At 62.3% G+C, this 14,078-nt stretch overlaps 1 protein-coding gene across 8 annotated transcripts in view; it reads right to left on the reverse strand.

Annotated features, from left to right (window-relative positions):
- Positions 1-3,120: 3,120 nt before the first annotated feature.
- LOC123363130 (protein KRBA1-like) overlaps positions 3,121-14,078 on the reverse strand; it is a 42,294-nt gene continuing 31,336 nt past the window's right edge. For 3 of the 8 annotated variants that reach the window (XM_045003968.1, XM_045003963.1, XM_045003962.1), the window contains 9 exons: positions 13,346-13,519; positions 12,872-13,045; positions 12,333-12,506; positions 11,253-11,399; positions 10,943-11,086; positions 9,094-9,249; positions 8,165-8,338; positions 7,460-7,633; positions 3,122-6,847 (listed from right to left, as the gene is read on the reverse strand). In XM_045003968.1, coding sequence (XP_044859903.1) covers positions 5,919-6,847; positions 7,460-7,633; positions 8,165-8,338; positions 9,094-9,249; positions 10,943-11,086; positions 11,253-11,399; positions 12,333-12,506; positions 12,872-13,045; positions 13,346-13,519 — 2,246 coding nt within the window. In that variant the 3' untranslated portion in view covers positions 3,122-5,918. Of the gene's footprint in view, positions 6,848-7,459; positions 7,634-8,164; positions 8,339-9,093; positions 9,250-10,942; positions 11,087-11,252; positions 11,400-12,332; positions 12,507-12,871; positions 13,046-13,345; positions 13,520-14,078 lie in introns of all 8 variants that reach the window. The other 5 variants (XM_045003969.1, XM_045003966.1, XM_045003965.1 and 2 more) reach the window with 4 other exon arrangements.

The raw sequence follows: 14,078 nt of genomic DNA on the forward strand, positions 1-14,078 counted from the left end.
CAGCGCCTCCTCCCTGAGGGGCAGGCAGCCTCCCCTGATCATCTGTAGCGTCTGGCCCCCCTGCCCTGCAGCCTCACGGAAAACAAGGCGAGCGAAGCGCCAGGCAAAGCGCTCGCCGCGTGTGGGCTTGTGAAGGGGCCCAAGGGGGGGTGTGGGAAAGGTTAACGCCGTCATTCTCCGGTGCAGTCACAGGCGCGACAGGCCGGGAAGGCCTCGGGCGCCGAGAGTTGGCGTGGACCCGGCCGATGAGGCTGCACACCGCCTGCGGAATGGCCTGGGCTGGATTTTGGACAGGATCTGGCCTATTTCCAGTGTGCTGAAGCTGTGAGCAGGGGAGTTAAGCGCTGTTCAAACACCCAGCGAGGCCTGGGCACCAGAGGTTCCAGCTCTTAGGAAACTCCGGCTGGGACAGATGCAGCAGCAGGTCTCCAGCCACACAGCTCTGGCGAGCCCCTCATGTGCCCTCAGCTCTGCCCATGGGATTGCAAACCAAGGTCTGGCTCTCAGGCCTTCTGTTCACAGCGCCACAGGGCCTGGGCCCAGGGTTTGTGAAAGAGCCGAGCGCGCTGGGACAAAAACGGCAGGTGCCAGCCAGGGGCCTCTGGCACAGTGGAACGCGCTGTGATAAGGACAGAGCTCCACGATGCGGGAGACAGCACTTTCTCAGGGGGGAGGGATAGCTCAGTGGTTTGAGCATTGGCCTGCTAAACCCACGGTTGTGAGCTCAGCCCTTGAGGGGGCTACTTAGGGATCTCAGGCAAAAAAATTGGTCCTGCTAGTGAAGGCAGGGGGCTGGACTCAATGATCTTTTGAGGTCCCTTCCAGTTCTAGGAGATTGGTATATCTCCAATTATTACCTTTCTACCAACACCCACGCATCTATAAACACCAAACCCCCTGCAAAACCAAACACAGCTCTGCATATGCGGCTCCCTCTGGGAGAGTTAAAAGACGGATGTTAGTCTCATTGCGTTTAATGCACCGCTGGAAGGTGCAGATACCGCAGTGAAGAAAGTGGCTAGACGTAGCCTAGAATAGAGGGCAGATCAGGACTCATGGGCCTGGCTGGGGTCTTTTAGCCAGGAAGAGCCTGTAGGCCACCACAGTCTATAAACAGGATCAGTCACACACCAAGTAAATGCGGCCACCTCTGGGTGGGATGCAGCAGCTGTGTAGCACGGCACTCGGGTATGTCTGTCGGCTAGGAAGGGAAGAAAGTGTAGGGGAGTTCAGGGAAGCAGAGCGATTTACCAGAGTCAGGCCCCTGGGGGTTAACCCCCAGGCTTGTGGGATCTTTAATGAGCGGTGCAGGTCAGGGCCTCAGATTTGTGTGTTCCTGGTGCACTAGGTGCTTAGCTGCACCACCACGCAGAGGAGGGGGACGAATACAGAGCGTGTTTTGTGAAGGCCTTTGAGTTGGAGGAAACCCTGCAGTAGAGAGCAGGGAGGCTGCCCGTTGCCAGCCCTGCCGGTCACAGGAGAGACACGCCTGGGGCTGTACACCCCAAATCTGACCGGTGCAGTCTGCAGAAAACCCCACTCAAAGGGGCCTTGGCTTGAAATGGCCACAAGAGGGACCCCCCACACCTGTCACGCAGGCTCATTTTATTCCCAATTCACTTGCTTTTGAAGCAACATAATTACCTTGCAAACCCACAGCAGCCGGGATGGGGGCGAACGGCCCCACTGCTACATTCATGGGCAGTTCACCACGCGAGGGGTGGCTGCATTTCCCGTCCTCCGGCCAGCGTGTCTAGCAGCAGCCCCCCAGCTGTACCGCTCATGTGGCAGCGCTCAGAGCCGGGGCTCTGCCAGGACCCAGGGCACTCGTTCAGGCCTTGTCGGTGAGGGAGGCCGTCCACGAACTCAGCCACTGGAGCAGCCCAGGCCTCGTTCTCCGCCCTCGGAGGCAGGGTCTCAGAGCTGCGCCAGCCGCTGATCGTCACAGACAGGGGGCAGTTCCCCCGGGGGACGAGAGCGTGTGAGGGCTGGGGAGCGATGGGGCGAGGGCACGGCCCGCGGGTGGGCGTGCGCGGCACTTCTGCGATGAGGTGTGGGAGCCAAGAAGCTGCCTGGCTCAGGGGACAGCGGGAAATGTCAGGGGCGCCGTCAGCTCTTATTACCTTCACGTGCCTCGGAGGGGGAGAGGAGCGTGAAACGGGTTTACTTCCGCTTGACAGGGGCTGGGGCGCCCGCGGCTGCTGCTGGGTGCGATCGGGGCTGGCGCGGACCCGCGGTGCTCCCGTGTTTCACCCAGGTGCCGTGCTCTGGGCAGCAAACCACCACCAGGCCTGAGCCGCCAGGGGCTGCCTGCACAGAGCAGAGGAGCTGGTGGGGCAGCCCCCAGCCCCGAGGGTGGAGGCCACTTGCTGTCTGGGCTCCCAGGGGTGGACGGGAGCAGAGTTTCCTGCAGCAGCCCCACAGCACCCTCTGCCCCGGCTCTCTAGAGCCCCCCAGGCCCCATCCCCAGAGGCCTCTGTGCCTGGGCCCATGCCCCACGCCTGCTGCCTCCTGCCATTACCCCCCTAGGGGGGCGGGGGCACTAGGAGTGGCAGGGCCAAGCACCCCACGGAGGAGTGGGGTTCATGGGTGAGGAGAGGCAGGTGATGTGGAACCGGCTTAGACCTGCAGTCCCCCTCCCCCCGCATACCTTCTCCCAGCTCCTGACCCAGCCACCGTGCCCCCTACAGGTTCCCCAGCCCTGGAAACTCCCAGCACACGGCGCTTTAACACCAGTTCCCGGCCAGTGTCCTAAGTCTTAAACAGGGGCAGGGCTGAGGGGAGAGAGACCCCCAGGGACGGCACCCTGGGCAGAACTGTCCCCATGGCAACACTGGCCTCAGTGCCCCGCCCGCAGAGGGCACTGGCCTGGGCCCTTTCCAGTCATGCTCCTTCCCGCTGGGTTTTGGGTCTTAATTTGAATTGCACGTGGTCTGGCCCTGTGTCACCCACAGCCACACCCAGCAAGCCACCAACTCCCCCCTCCCCTCACTGTCCATCACTGGGTCGCTACCGCCCCTTAACTGTGCGCGTGTGAGATTATGTCTCCCTCTAGTGGCTGCTCCATGTGCACGTAGGTGTGCACTTGTGCGTGTGAGATGATGTCTCCCTCGAGTGGCTGCTCCATGTGCACGTAGGTGTGCACGTGAGCGTGTGAGCTGATGTCTCCCTCGAGTGGCTGCTCCCGGGAGGATAGGGGCCGGCTCATACCGAACAGAGCACCTCCTTTAGCTCAAGTGTGTTGGGAGGGGAAGGTCCTGGGTTCTATCCCCGCTATATCTCTGAGGCCAGGGCTTCGTTATACAGCTGCCAGCTGCCGGGTACGACCAGCCTCACACACTGGGGCCTTGAGAGGAAAGTGAATGAAAGTGGCTGCTGCTGCAGACTGAACATGGGGGAAGGGAACATTCACGCCCCGTGCTTAAGAAGCCACCTACCATGTAGATTTATTCAAATGAATGGAATTCTGGGTAGTGATTCGAGCAAATCTGATTGGCTAGTGCCCAGGGGGTTGATGCCCTAGCACTTCGCACTGCCTCACCCAGAGGGAAATCCATAGGCTGGTGGGGTTTGCTCCAGGTTTATAACACTCAGGCCCCCAGCCCAGGCCATAATCCCTCATGCCCGCTCACAAATCCCCAGCAAATGCCCCGTGTTCTCTCCGGGGGCCAAAGGGGGGTTTCATACAGGGGATGCCTGAACTTCTAGGCTACAAGGGGAACTCCCCAGTCTGCAGGCTGTGCCGTGTCTCGGCTTTACCCAGACGGCAGGTTCTGGCCCGTGGCCTGCCTGACATACGCCCGTAACGCAGGTGCAGGGAACTCAGACACCAGGCCAGGGGGCCAAGCAGCTTTACCAATCAGAGTTTTAATGCAGTTCAGCTGCGCCGTGAGCACAGAACACAGGGAACACAGCCACGTGCCGCCCACCCCGGCAGCAGGAAAGGATCTCACACACACCACGCTGGCAACAGAAGGGAGCCCAGGCCATGAAGTGCCCAATTCCAGCCCAGCTCCGCTCCCGCCGGCGTCACTCCTGATTCCAGCCTGGAGCGCCGGCAGCGTCGCTCCCGCTTCCAGCCCAGCTCCGCTCCTGATGGCGGAGTCACTCCTGATTTCACTGCTAAGAGCTCAGAATCAGGCTCCCAGTGCCCCGTGGCTACTGAGTAGGGCCACCAAGGTAGAGCAAAGCTTAGGCTGACGGGGCAGCCAGCAGGGTTAGAGCTCTCCTGCTGCAGAGCAGCCACCGCCCAGCACAGAGAACAGGCCCCGGTGCAATACCTGGCAGAGCTGGGCGTGGGGGCAAACTCAAGCAGCAGGTGTGGGTACTGGAAGGTGACCCACCTGTAACCAGACGTCTTTGAGCTGCCCAGTGGGAATAGGCAGACGGCGTCTTGAAGACAAAGAAATTCCAGCACCAGTAAATTTTGGCTGGGACCTGGGGCCAGCTTAGGGAATTTAATAAATACGGCTCCAGGGAGGCACCTGTCACTTCTGTTCAGCAGGATTCATTGTACCGATTAACTCTTAAAATGCTGGGATCGTCCAGGCAACCACTCACAGGGCTGCCTGGCCCGATACACGGCACATCCTTTACCGTAATCCTGCCTAGCTCCAGTCTGCATTCAGCCTCACTGCTCAGCCCTGTGCTTTACACGCAGGATGGGGCTGCACAGACAGGACAGCTTGGAAATACATTTAATAAAGAAACTCTCTGTTGGGAGATCGGCACTTGGACACTGAAGTGATCGGGGCCTATTGAGATGAGCTCAGCGTGAGATTAGGGCACAGAAGACCTAGTTACGGGTGCAGGAGCCTTTCGCTGCAGGTCTCCTCTTCAAATCCAGCTCCGATCGCACACAGATGGCTGTTGGGAGAGTTGGCGGGTGCAGCTGGGTATGGAGTGGGTGGGCTCAATCCTGCAGCACTGAGCACTCAGACCTCGATCCAGGAAAGCACCGACTTCAGAGGGGTTACCCAGGTGCTTAAAGCTAAGCACAAGCTAACATGCCTAGCTGCAGCGGGGCTGGAGTGCTCAGCACCTGGCAGGATCGAGCCTTCGGTCCCTTGGTTTGTAGTCTCGGCCAGAGTGGGGAGGAAGGAGGCCACTGAGAATGAACTTCTCTCTGCGCTCAGAGATGGTCCCGCCAAGGCAGGGCTCATGCACGTGGGGGGTGGGACCTGTCTGGGCGCAGAGGGCGCCAAATCTGGCAGCTTCTCCCTGTGCCGAAAAACCAGAAACTCTCCAGAGTGCCGGGAGATGCCTGGGGAGTGGGAGAGGAGAGTAGGGAGCTGGGCAGCCTGTACTCTGACAACAGCCCCGTGAGTGAGATGCACCAGGGAGGTTTCTGCCCCTGCACGCACAGGCCGGGCACCCGAAGGCTCTTCCCTGGGACCTGCTGCCGAGACGTAGCAGCGTGCGTGACTCGTCCAGGGTCAGGAGCAGGTTAGAAGCTGGACAGAAAAGACACCGGCTTGAGCAGTGGCGACAGACAGGGGAAAAACGGGGAAATGTCAAATTTCTCCCCCGCTGGCCAGGAGCAATTGTCAGGGGGAGCAAAGCAAATCCGAGTGCCTGACCCGGTCGGCTCCCTGCGCACTCGCTAACACGCGACTCTGATGCCATCTCACCTGTTACAATACCAGGGCTCCCCGCAGTGCCGGCCCCGAGAACGGCCGAGTCGCTCTCGCTCTGTTCCTGGGGCCCCCCAGCCTGTGAGCAGAGCAGAGCAGAGCAGGTGCACAGCGTGGAGGGGACACACGGACACGCTGGAATCACACAGCCGAGTGCAGTCAGGGAACCGGAGAGCTCCAGGCCGGACCCAGCGGGTGCTGTGGTCTCCGGGGCAGAATGGAGACGGACCCTGTGACTCAAAGGGGGGTGAGCGGAGCCAGCAGCTCCAAGTCCCCCCCCCTCTGTCACTGCCCTTTGGTGACTCTGCTCCCCTGTTCGTCTGCAGCGGGCGCACGACCTGGTGGGCTGGGCAGTGGCTCCCCGTGTCCTCGTGCCCGGCCGTGGCAGCAGCCGGAGGGCTGAGTGCCCAAGCGGAGCTCCGCTGCCCGCCACGGCCTCCTGACGGCCGCATACCGCGCCCCGCTCCTCCGGCACAGCTTGGGGCAGACGTCCGGGAAGAGGGCGACCCTGGCGCCGCCGCAGGTCAGGGGCTCTGCGCGTTTCCGGACCGCGCGCATGATGGCCAGCTTGTCGGAGAAGCGCAGCAGGCGGAAGAGCAGCGCCCGGGGCCGGGTGGCAGGGTCCCAGCGCACCCCCCCGTGCACACGGCGCGCGCTCTCGATCTCCAGGGGTGGCCAGTCCGCCGGCAGGTTGAGCATCATGGGCAGGGTCCTCTGCAGGAAGGCGACGGGGTCTCCCCCTTCCGCCCCCTCCGGCAGGCCCACCAGCCGCAGGCTGTTGCGGCGGGCGCGGTTCTCCAGCACTTGGCAGCGGCTCTCCAGCCGCCGGACGGTCTCACTCAGGCACTTGTTGCCTTTCTGGAGGGCAGCCAGCTCGAGAGCCCAGCCCCTCGAGTCCCGCTCCAGTTGGGCCACGCGGCTCTGCATGCTTGACACATCCCTGCACATGGCCGCGAAATCCTGGGAGACCCGGTCCAGCTTCTCCGAGAGGACGGCCTCGATCGCGCTCCTCTCCACCCCGAGGTCCAGGGGCGTCCCGCTCTCCCAGCCGCAGCACGCCCAGGGAGATGGCGCTGCGCTGGAGCAATGTCTCTTGGGAAATTCCTCCCACTCGGCATCCGCCTTTTGTCCACCGTCTTCACTAGAAGTGCAGGAGCCGGTGCTCGGGGGTCGGGCAGCATCTGTCCTGGCTACGGTCCAGGGGACAAACATATCAGACCCGGCAACACAAAGCAACAGTCAGCACCATTTCTAGAGCCAATTCCCTAGCACTGTATTAGGCAGGAAACCCCACACCCACCACTGCACTGCAGCCTCCTCTGGAGTGAAAGGTGGCAGCTGATTGTCTTCCAGCCACGCTACCCAACAGCTTCGGACAGGGAGCTAAGGGCAGCAGATCCCATTATGCTGTGGGAGGGAGTTAAGTAAAACCGAGCGTAATTACCCAATTGGCACTGGACCAGGTCCCAGGCTAACCCCTCTACTCATGCACAAAGTGCCATGGGATTTTTAACGCTCACCGATACGTGGCTCCTCGGTCTTACAGCTGATGTGAAGGGTGGGGCTGGGGCGTTGGCTCAGGATGGACTCAGTGGGCAGATCGCCACCTGTTCATTCACAATTCCTTGGAGGTCTCCCATCCAAACTCAGCTTGGCTTACAAGAGCAATGAGACCCAGCCCCAGGAGGGAAGAACCGGATCAGACTCCTAAAGGCAGGCCTGGTTCCAGCACCCACTAACCCTGCTGCGGGTGCTCAGCACCTTTGAAAATAGACTGGGGGGCCTAACGAGGAACCTAGTGGGAAGGCGCACGGCGATCGAGGTACCTTCAGTGTGTGGTCTCTTAACCCCTGTCCCTGGTCTCCTAGGACGCCTGTGGCCCGGGGCATCGCGGGCAGGCGAGGTACCGCTTGGCGTGCTGGAACGACCGGGCCCAGTTCCATGGGTTCCCTGTGGGCAGGTCGCGGGGCCATAGCGAGGGGCGTCAGCTGGCAGCACTTCTGATTTTACCAACACAAACAAAACCTGCATCAGCTTAAGCCAGGTCCCACCCTCCGCCGAGCGCTACAGACCTGCTGGAGCCTTGTTCCTAAGGGAAACCATTCATCTACTGGCACATCTAGGGCTCTCGTCACTGGAGTGTCTGGAGCGGGAACAGACCCCGGGAACAGCCCTGCACCGCTTGGGACGCGGAGATCTAGTGGGTCTTCTCCAGCTCCAGTGTCTCAGAGTCTCTGAACACAGGAGCGTAGCAAGCTCAGGACAGCAGGACGGAGGAGCGGGGACCCTCTCTAGGGGCCATCAGTCCCACCGGAAGCTGGGCTCCCAGCCCAGAATTGCAGGTACCCCACGTACTCCAGGAGGATGGGGCACTGGCAGGAATTGTCCTCACCCTCCCAGCTCCCCTCGTGCCCGTGGACTACGGAGCTGCGGACAGTTTCTCTGCTGCTTTCCACAACACAAGGCACAGCTCCGCTGACTTGGCTGATTGCCCCTGCAGTGCAGATCACATGCCCCGCGTCCCGGCTCACCTTCTCCGTGCCGCCTGCAAAGCCCTGGCCGTGGACCCCTCTCCCCCCCGGCCCCGCGTGGGCTGCGGCTGGAGGACGTGCCGAGGGGGGTGCTGGCCCAGCTGCGTCGGCTCACAGGCACTGCGCCCCAGCAAGGCTCCAGGCCTGGGAGATGGGCACTCTCGGCCGCACTGTCTGTTTTAAACCAAGAAATCCACGTCAGCGACAGGCCGGGCCCCTCTGCTACAGCCATGGACACTGACCGGGGCTTCCCCGATCCCCACACAGGATGGACTCCTCAGCCCACTCGGACACTCGCTTGTACACATGTCGATTTTACAGGGGCGGGGACATTCAGAGCCCACGCACCCCGAGGGCAGAGCGGAGTCAATGGGGCTGCACCCCAGCCTCCCCCCGAGGCCACATATCCCCCAGCCCCCCACCGTGTGACCGCATCCTCCCCAGCCTCCTCCCAGTGGGCTGCACATCCCCTGGCCTCCCCCCTCACTACCCCCGTCTCATGGGAACACTCTCCTCTCCCGTATGTCCCCAGCCGAGAGGTACAACCAAAGCCCTGGGGGGATGGTCGAGGGGCCCCCGGGTCTTGAATCTGCTGTGGTGGCAGCTGTGGTTTTCTCCCGCCTCCACCTCAGGCGAGTGATACATGTGACAACAGTGCAGGGGGCTGGACAGGTGACCTCTCGCTGTCCCGTCTGGTCCTACGAGTCTAGGAGCATCTCCACTGAGCCGACAAGCCTTGGGCCCGGCCTGCAGACCGAGCCCTAATGCAGACCACGCCGCGTGTGCATTCGAGCACCTGCAGAACCTCGATTTCAGGGGAGGAAACCGGCCCCCGGGCTTATTCTCAAGCTTCTCAGACCCCGTGGACCAGCCAGGCCTTGCAGTGCTGCTGCCTACGAGGTGTTAAAGCCACGAACTCCATTGCTCACCTTCCTCGGACAGCGTCCTCCCCCTGCTCTCTGCTCCCTGCAGCGCCACGTCTCCCTGCGCAGCGCTGGCAGGCGGCGAGGAAGGCGTTGCTCTGTCGGCAGCGAGCTCTTTCACACAGTTCAGCCTGGGCTGGGGCGAGCTCCCCGCCGTCACTTCTGCCAACACAGAAATATCCAAGTCTGCTGCCCGCTCCTGGCCCGTAGCCAAGGGCCAGCTCCCTCTGCCCCTCAACAATATCAAGCCCGAGCCGGGTTGTGGCCCAGGTCCCACGTCCATTGCTTACGCTCTGCCCGAGCTGTTCTGCACTAGATACGTTCCTGGAGGACAGGTCCATCAATGGCTATTAGCCAGGCTGGGCAGGGATGGTGTCCCTGGCCTCTGTTTGCCAGAAGCTGGGAATGGGCGACAGGGGATGGATCACTTGATGATTCCCTGCTCTGTTCATTCCCTCTGGGGCACCTGGCATTGGCCACTGTCGGCAGACAGGACACTGGGTGAGATGGACCTTTGGGCTGACACAGTCTGCCCGATCTGACGTTCTGTTCCACCGTCCGGGGAGAGGCAGGAAGCATGGGCGTTGCCACGCAGAAGCTCGTTCTAGTCTAAGCGGCGAGTGGTGCTTTCCGCCGAGTGCGGCACGCGGTTCCACAGGCGCGGCTCTAGGGGCTACACGCTGGTACCTTTCTCGCCCTGTCCTTGGGGGTTTAGAGTCCCCAGTTACCCCAGACCGAGCGGCACCAGCGTGCAGATGATGCCCCAGTCTTGGGGCTGAGGACCTGCCTCTCCCACTGCCTCCCATGCAAGGGGCAGACGCCAGCCCCTCCCGAGGCTGGTCTGCACTAGACTTTTGTACCTCGAGCTGGTACCTAAACGGGACCTTGGGTTACCCTCTGACACCTTCGGGAATCTCCCAGCACCCGTTCCCCGTCTCCTCGGCCTCCTAACTCCCGTCCTGCTGGGGTGACAGGCTGGTCACAGGACTCTCCTTCCGACAGCTCTGCGGGTCACCGACGGCCGGTCCCTCTGCTCTAAGGGAACTGAAAAGCCGCTCAAGGCCCTTTGCTGGAAAGCCGGGTCAGCCGCTCACAGACTCTGTGACCATTCCTGGCTCTCAGACCCGTGGAGGCAGGTCGGATTCTCCTGCCTGGTTCAGCTTTGGCAGACCCCTTCCTATGCCCACTGGAGACAGGAGACCAGTCAGCCAGGCCCCTGCAGGGCAAATGCGGAAAGAGACGCCCCTGCCATGGAGGCCCCCAGCTGGGCGAGGAGCAGCGCCTGGCACGACGGGCTGGCAGGCAGAGGGCCGCCGGGGAGGAGGCTCCCAGGGGCTGAGAGCGACTTCCCAAGCGCCAGGGTTCGTGAGCAGGGCTGATCACTGAATGTTTCCCATTCCGTGGGGGCAGCTCCGACTGCAGCCGATGGGAACTGGGCCCTCCGTGTTAGGGGCAGGGCAGCACGGAGCCGTGCTGAGTCTGCACTGCCAGTCTGAACTGAGCCCTGTCTACACTACGGCTGTCCGTGTTGCTCCCCGGAGATGGGCTGGAGTTTACCAGCACAGACCCTGCACCGTGTGGGAGAGCCAGAGGCCAGACAAGCAGAGGCCGGGTGGTCCCGTGGCTAGGGCATTAGACTAGGACTCCATAGACCAGGGTTCATGCCCCAGCTCAGCCATACACTCTGTGTGACCGGTTCCTATCCCTACCATGAGGACCAGATCCCTGCCCTGCCCACAGCGGTGCAGGGGGGTAAATGCCTCTGCAGACCGGGAGGCAGCCAGGCACTACGGTGCTGGGGGCCAGATAAATACCTGATCTAGACAGAGCCGTAACATCCAAGCTCCCCACTCACCTCTGCTCCCAGAGCTCCTCGTGTGTACGTCCCGTTCCCGCCGCTCCGCATCTCCCCGAGCGCTGTGGAGAGGGGCCTGGGCAGGACAGGGGCTGGGTGCTGCTACTTCCTCCAGGCCCGGGAGGTTTTCCACTTGCCTTTTGTCTGCAGCAGAGAAACCAGAGATGGGTGTAGGCATGAGGCCAGGCCAGGCCTTCCCTCGAGCCCTGGAAAACCAACCGGGCCTAAGGGTTTGCAGTTCCCCTGCCCGAGGAGGGAGCCAGGAACCAGCCCGGTTCAAGTGAATGCAGTCGAAAGTCCCACTGTTCACCTTCAGCCCGAAATCTCGAAATCCCAGCCTCTGGGCTGCTGCATCCCGCTGTGCTGTGGGGAGACGAGCGGCCGGCGTGACTGGGTCTGATTCCAGGCAGAGCCTTCGGACAGCTCTCTGGGCCGAGGACACGGGCGCTGACTGTAGCTACAACACACACAGACAGAGCCAGCGTCAGGCTCCTGCCAGGCGCCGTTCGGTCCAGACACCGCGGCGTTACAGAGCGTGCCCTGGGGTCGCTAGCACGAGACGGTTCTGAGACAGGCCTTGGGGAATGGCCTCCCCGTGGCGGGGCCCTGTGGATTCGCGGGGTCTCGGAAGCACGGCTAAGTGCGTATTTCTAACATTTGCTGCTGTGCTGGTTTTGGTTCCCCCGAGCAATCCCAGCCATGTGGCCGTTGCATGGAAACCCTGGACATCGAGCCACAGCCCAGGGCTGTCCTGGGTCTGCCAGATGCCTGCAGTAAGATCGTCCCGTTTGAGCCAGGTGGTTCGTGTAGGGACCGTTGCTCTGGCCCAGCAGGACTCGTACCCAAACAATCTCCCCCGTTCGCCTCCGAGCCCCACCCGTGACGTTCAGATTGTTAACCCAGGCCACCGCCGCGGCTGGACACCTTGGCCTGTGATCCCCAAACCCCGCCTCAGGGCTCCGCGCGCTACCCCCGCGCGGGGCTGTCACTGGCAGGCCTGCTGGAGCCTTCCCCCGCTAGGCCCGTCAGACAGCGCTGCAGGCCATGGAGTGGGGAGCGCTCTGCGGTGACTTCGGCAAAGCTCAGCGTCCAGTTCCTTCCACCTCCAACGGACGCTCCATCGCTTTGTTCTTCCCCCTCCTTCACAGTTCTGCCCCGCGCCTCGGTTTACCCTGACTCTGGGGGGCAGACACAGGGAGAAGGAAACCTCCACTATCCCCCTGCATGTGTCCTATTCACTGACTGTCCCGTCCGTTCTGTACAGGACTGGGGGAGAGGCCCGGCACTGGGGTCTCTCACACCAGACAAGCCTGGGGCCTTGGCAGAGAGCGGAGCAGCAGGAAAGGGCACAGCCCCTCCTTTCACATCGTGAACCTGATCCTCCTCTTACCTGCACTGTGCCAGTCCCAATGCCCCATCTCTGGCCTCCTCTGCGCTGTCTCTCCTTGCCGGCTGCCCACCACAGCGGCTGGGGCTGGGGTGCTGGGGGTCCGGGGCCGGGGCGCCGAGATCTCCTGCAGGCACTTCTCCAGGCCTCGGAGAGGGGAGTTCTCGGGGCTCAGTTCTGTTTAGACAAAATAGGACCAGCACAGAGCTTGGGCCACAGAGCAGCTGCTGTCAGAGGTCCCCCACGCTCACTGGGGCTCCTCAGCCCACGGTCCCCCCAACCACCATCACTCCTCAGCCCACTGGTCCCCTCACCCCACAGTTCCCCGCTCTCAGCATTGCTCAGCCCATGGTCACTGCCCACCATCACCCCCCAATGCCCCCAGAGAACCTGCCAGGACACACAACCCCGTCCCCAGCACAGCGGCTGTAAGAAGTGGCTGGCACGGTAACTCCCGCTGCTTTGTGTGAGGCCGGGGAGAGCTCACGGAGCGATCGGCACGGCCTGACGGTCCACGAGACGCCCCGACGCCCCCGGCTCACCTTCACTGCCCCACCTCCACGCCCCTGGCCCGGCGCCCCACGGGGCCCTCTCCCCGTCGGCACTGCTGCTGGAGGAGTAGCTAGACGGGACGCTGGCATAGCGCAGCCGGCCGGCGGGTATTTCCTTCAAGCCGTTCAGCCGTCCGTAGAGGGGGGAGCTCTCCGCACTAGCTGCTGGATTAACCATACAAACCCCCCAGCATCAGGGCCGGCTGGGACGTGTCCTGGGCACCCCGGGGATTTCAGGACATTTTTAGATTTAAGAAGAGGGGGGTTAAGGCAAATTTTAAAAAGGGTCAAATCTTAATCCCGCCTTCTCGCCCTTCTTGGTCCTGTTCTCTCCCAAGGCGCATTGAGGAGTCACAGGCAGTTCCCACGTCCCCCGTGCACCCCCGCTGCGTGCCCAGCCCCACCCGGGACACTGCCCTGCCGAGCTCCCACCCATTTTAGCCCTTTCTCGGCTCCTTGTCTCACCTGCCGCACGTGCTCCCCAGGGCCTCGGCACCGGTCTCTGCTCCCCCTCTCCCGGGGCTTTGCTGGTGCAGAAGGAACTAGTTGCACTGGAGCCCCTGGGCCTGGCCATGGTGATGTCCTTCAGACAGTTCTCCAGGCCTTGGAGGGGTGGCGTGACCTCTGAGACGGCCCCTGCTTTAACGAGAGGCACGACATCTCTGTCAGCGGGAGGCTGGGAGTTACAGCCCTGCTTCCATCCGCCTCGGCCACTCGTGAAGCCAACTGGCTCTGCTAGCAGCTCCCAGCCCCCGCCAGGCCCGCTGAAACCCCCAGCCTCTCCGGCCCGCCAGCGGGAGTGCAGTGTGTTACCATACGGAGCTCCGAAAGGGGCCCCCAGCACAGCCGGGGCCATGGCAAGGAGCCGCAGGGCTTCCCAGCGAGCCATGGCTCCTGTGCCTCAGGGCCTGGGGGCTTTGGGGAGTGGAAATCCATGGAGAAGCCACCAGAACAGTGTGAAAGGAACCACGTGTTGCCTGCGCGCCGAGGGCCAGATGCCCAGCACAAAGCCACAGGAGCCACTGGGGCTCCGTCGATGTACAGCAGCTGAGGATCGGGCCCGAGGGGTCCTAAGAACGAAGCCAAAGGCAGCGAGAGGCAAGAGGAGCAGATCTTAAAGTCTGGGAGAAAAGCAAACAGTATTCCAGCGAAGGAGAGCTCGGAGGGGCCAAACCTTCCCTGAGCGGCTGCGCGGTGC

This window comes from Mauremys mutica, chromosome 2 (assembly GCF_020497125.1).
Source record: "Mauremys mutica isolate MM-2020 ecotype Southern chromosome 2, ASM2049712v1, whole genome shotgun sequence".
Taxonomy (NCBI): domain Eukaryota; kingdom Metazoa; phylum Chordata; order Testudines; family Geoemydidae; genus Mauremys; species Mauremys mutica.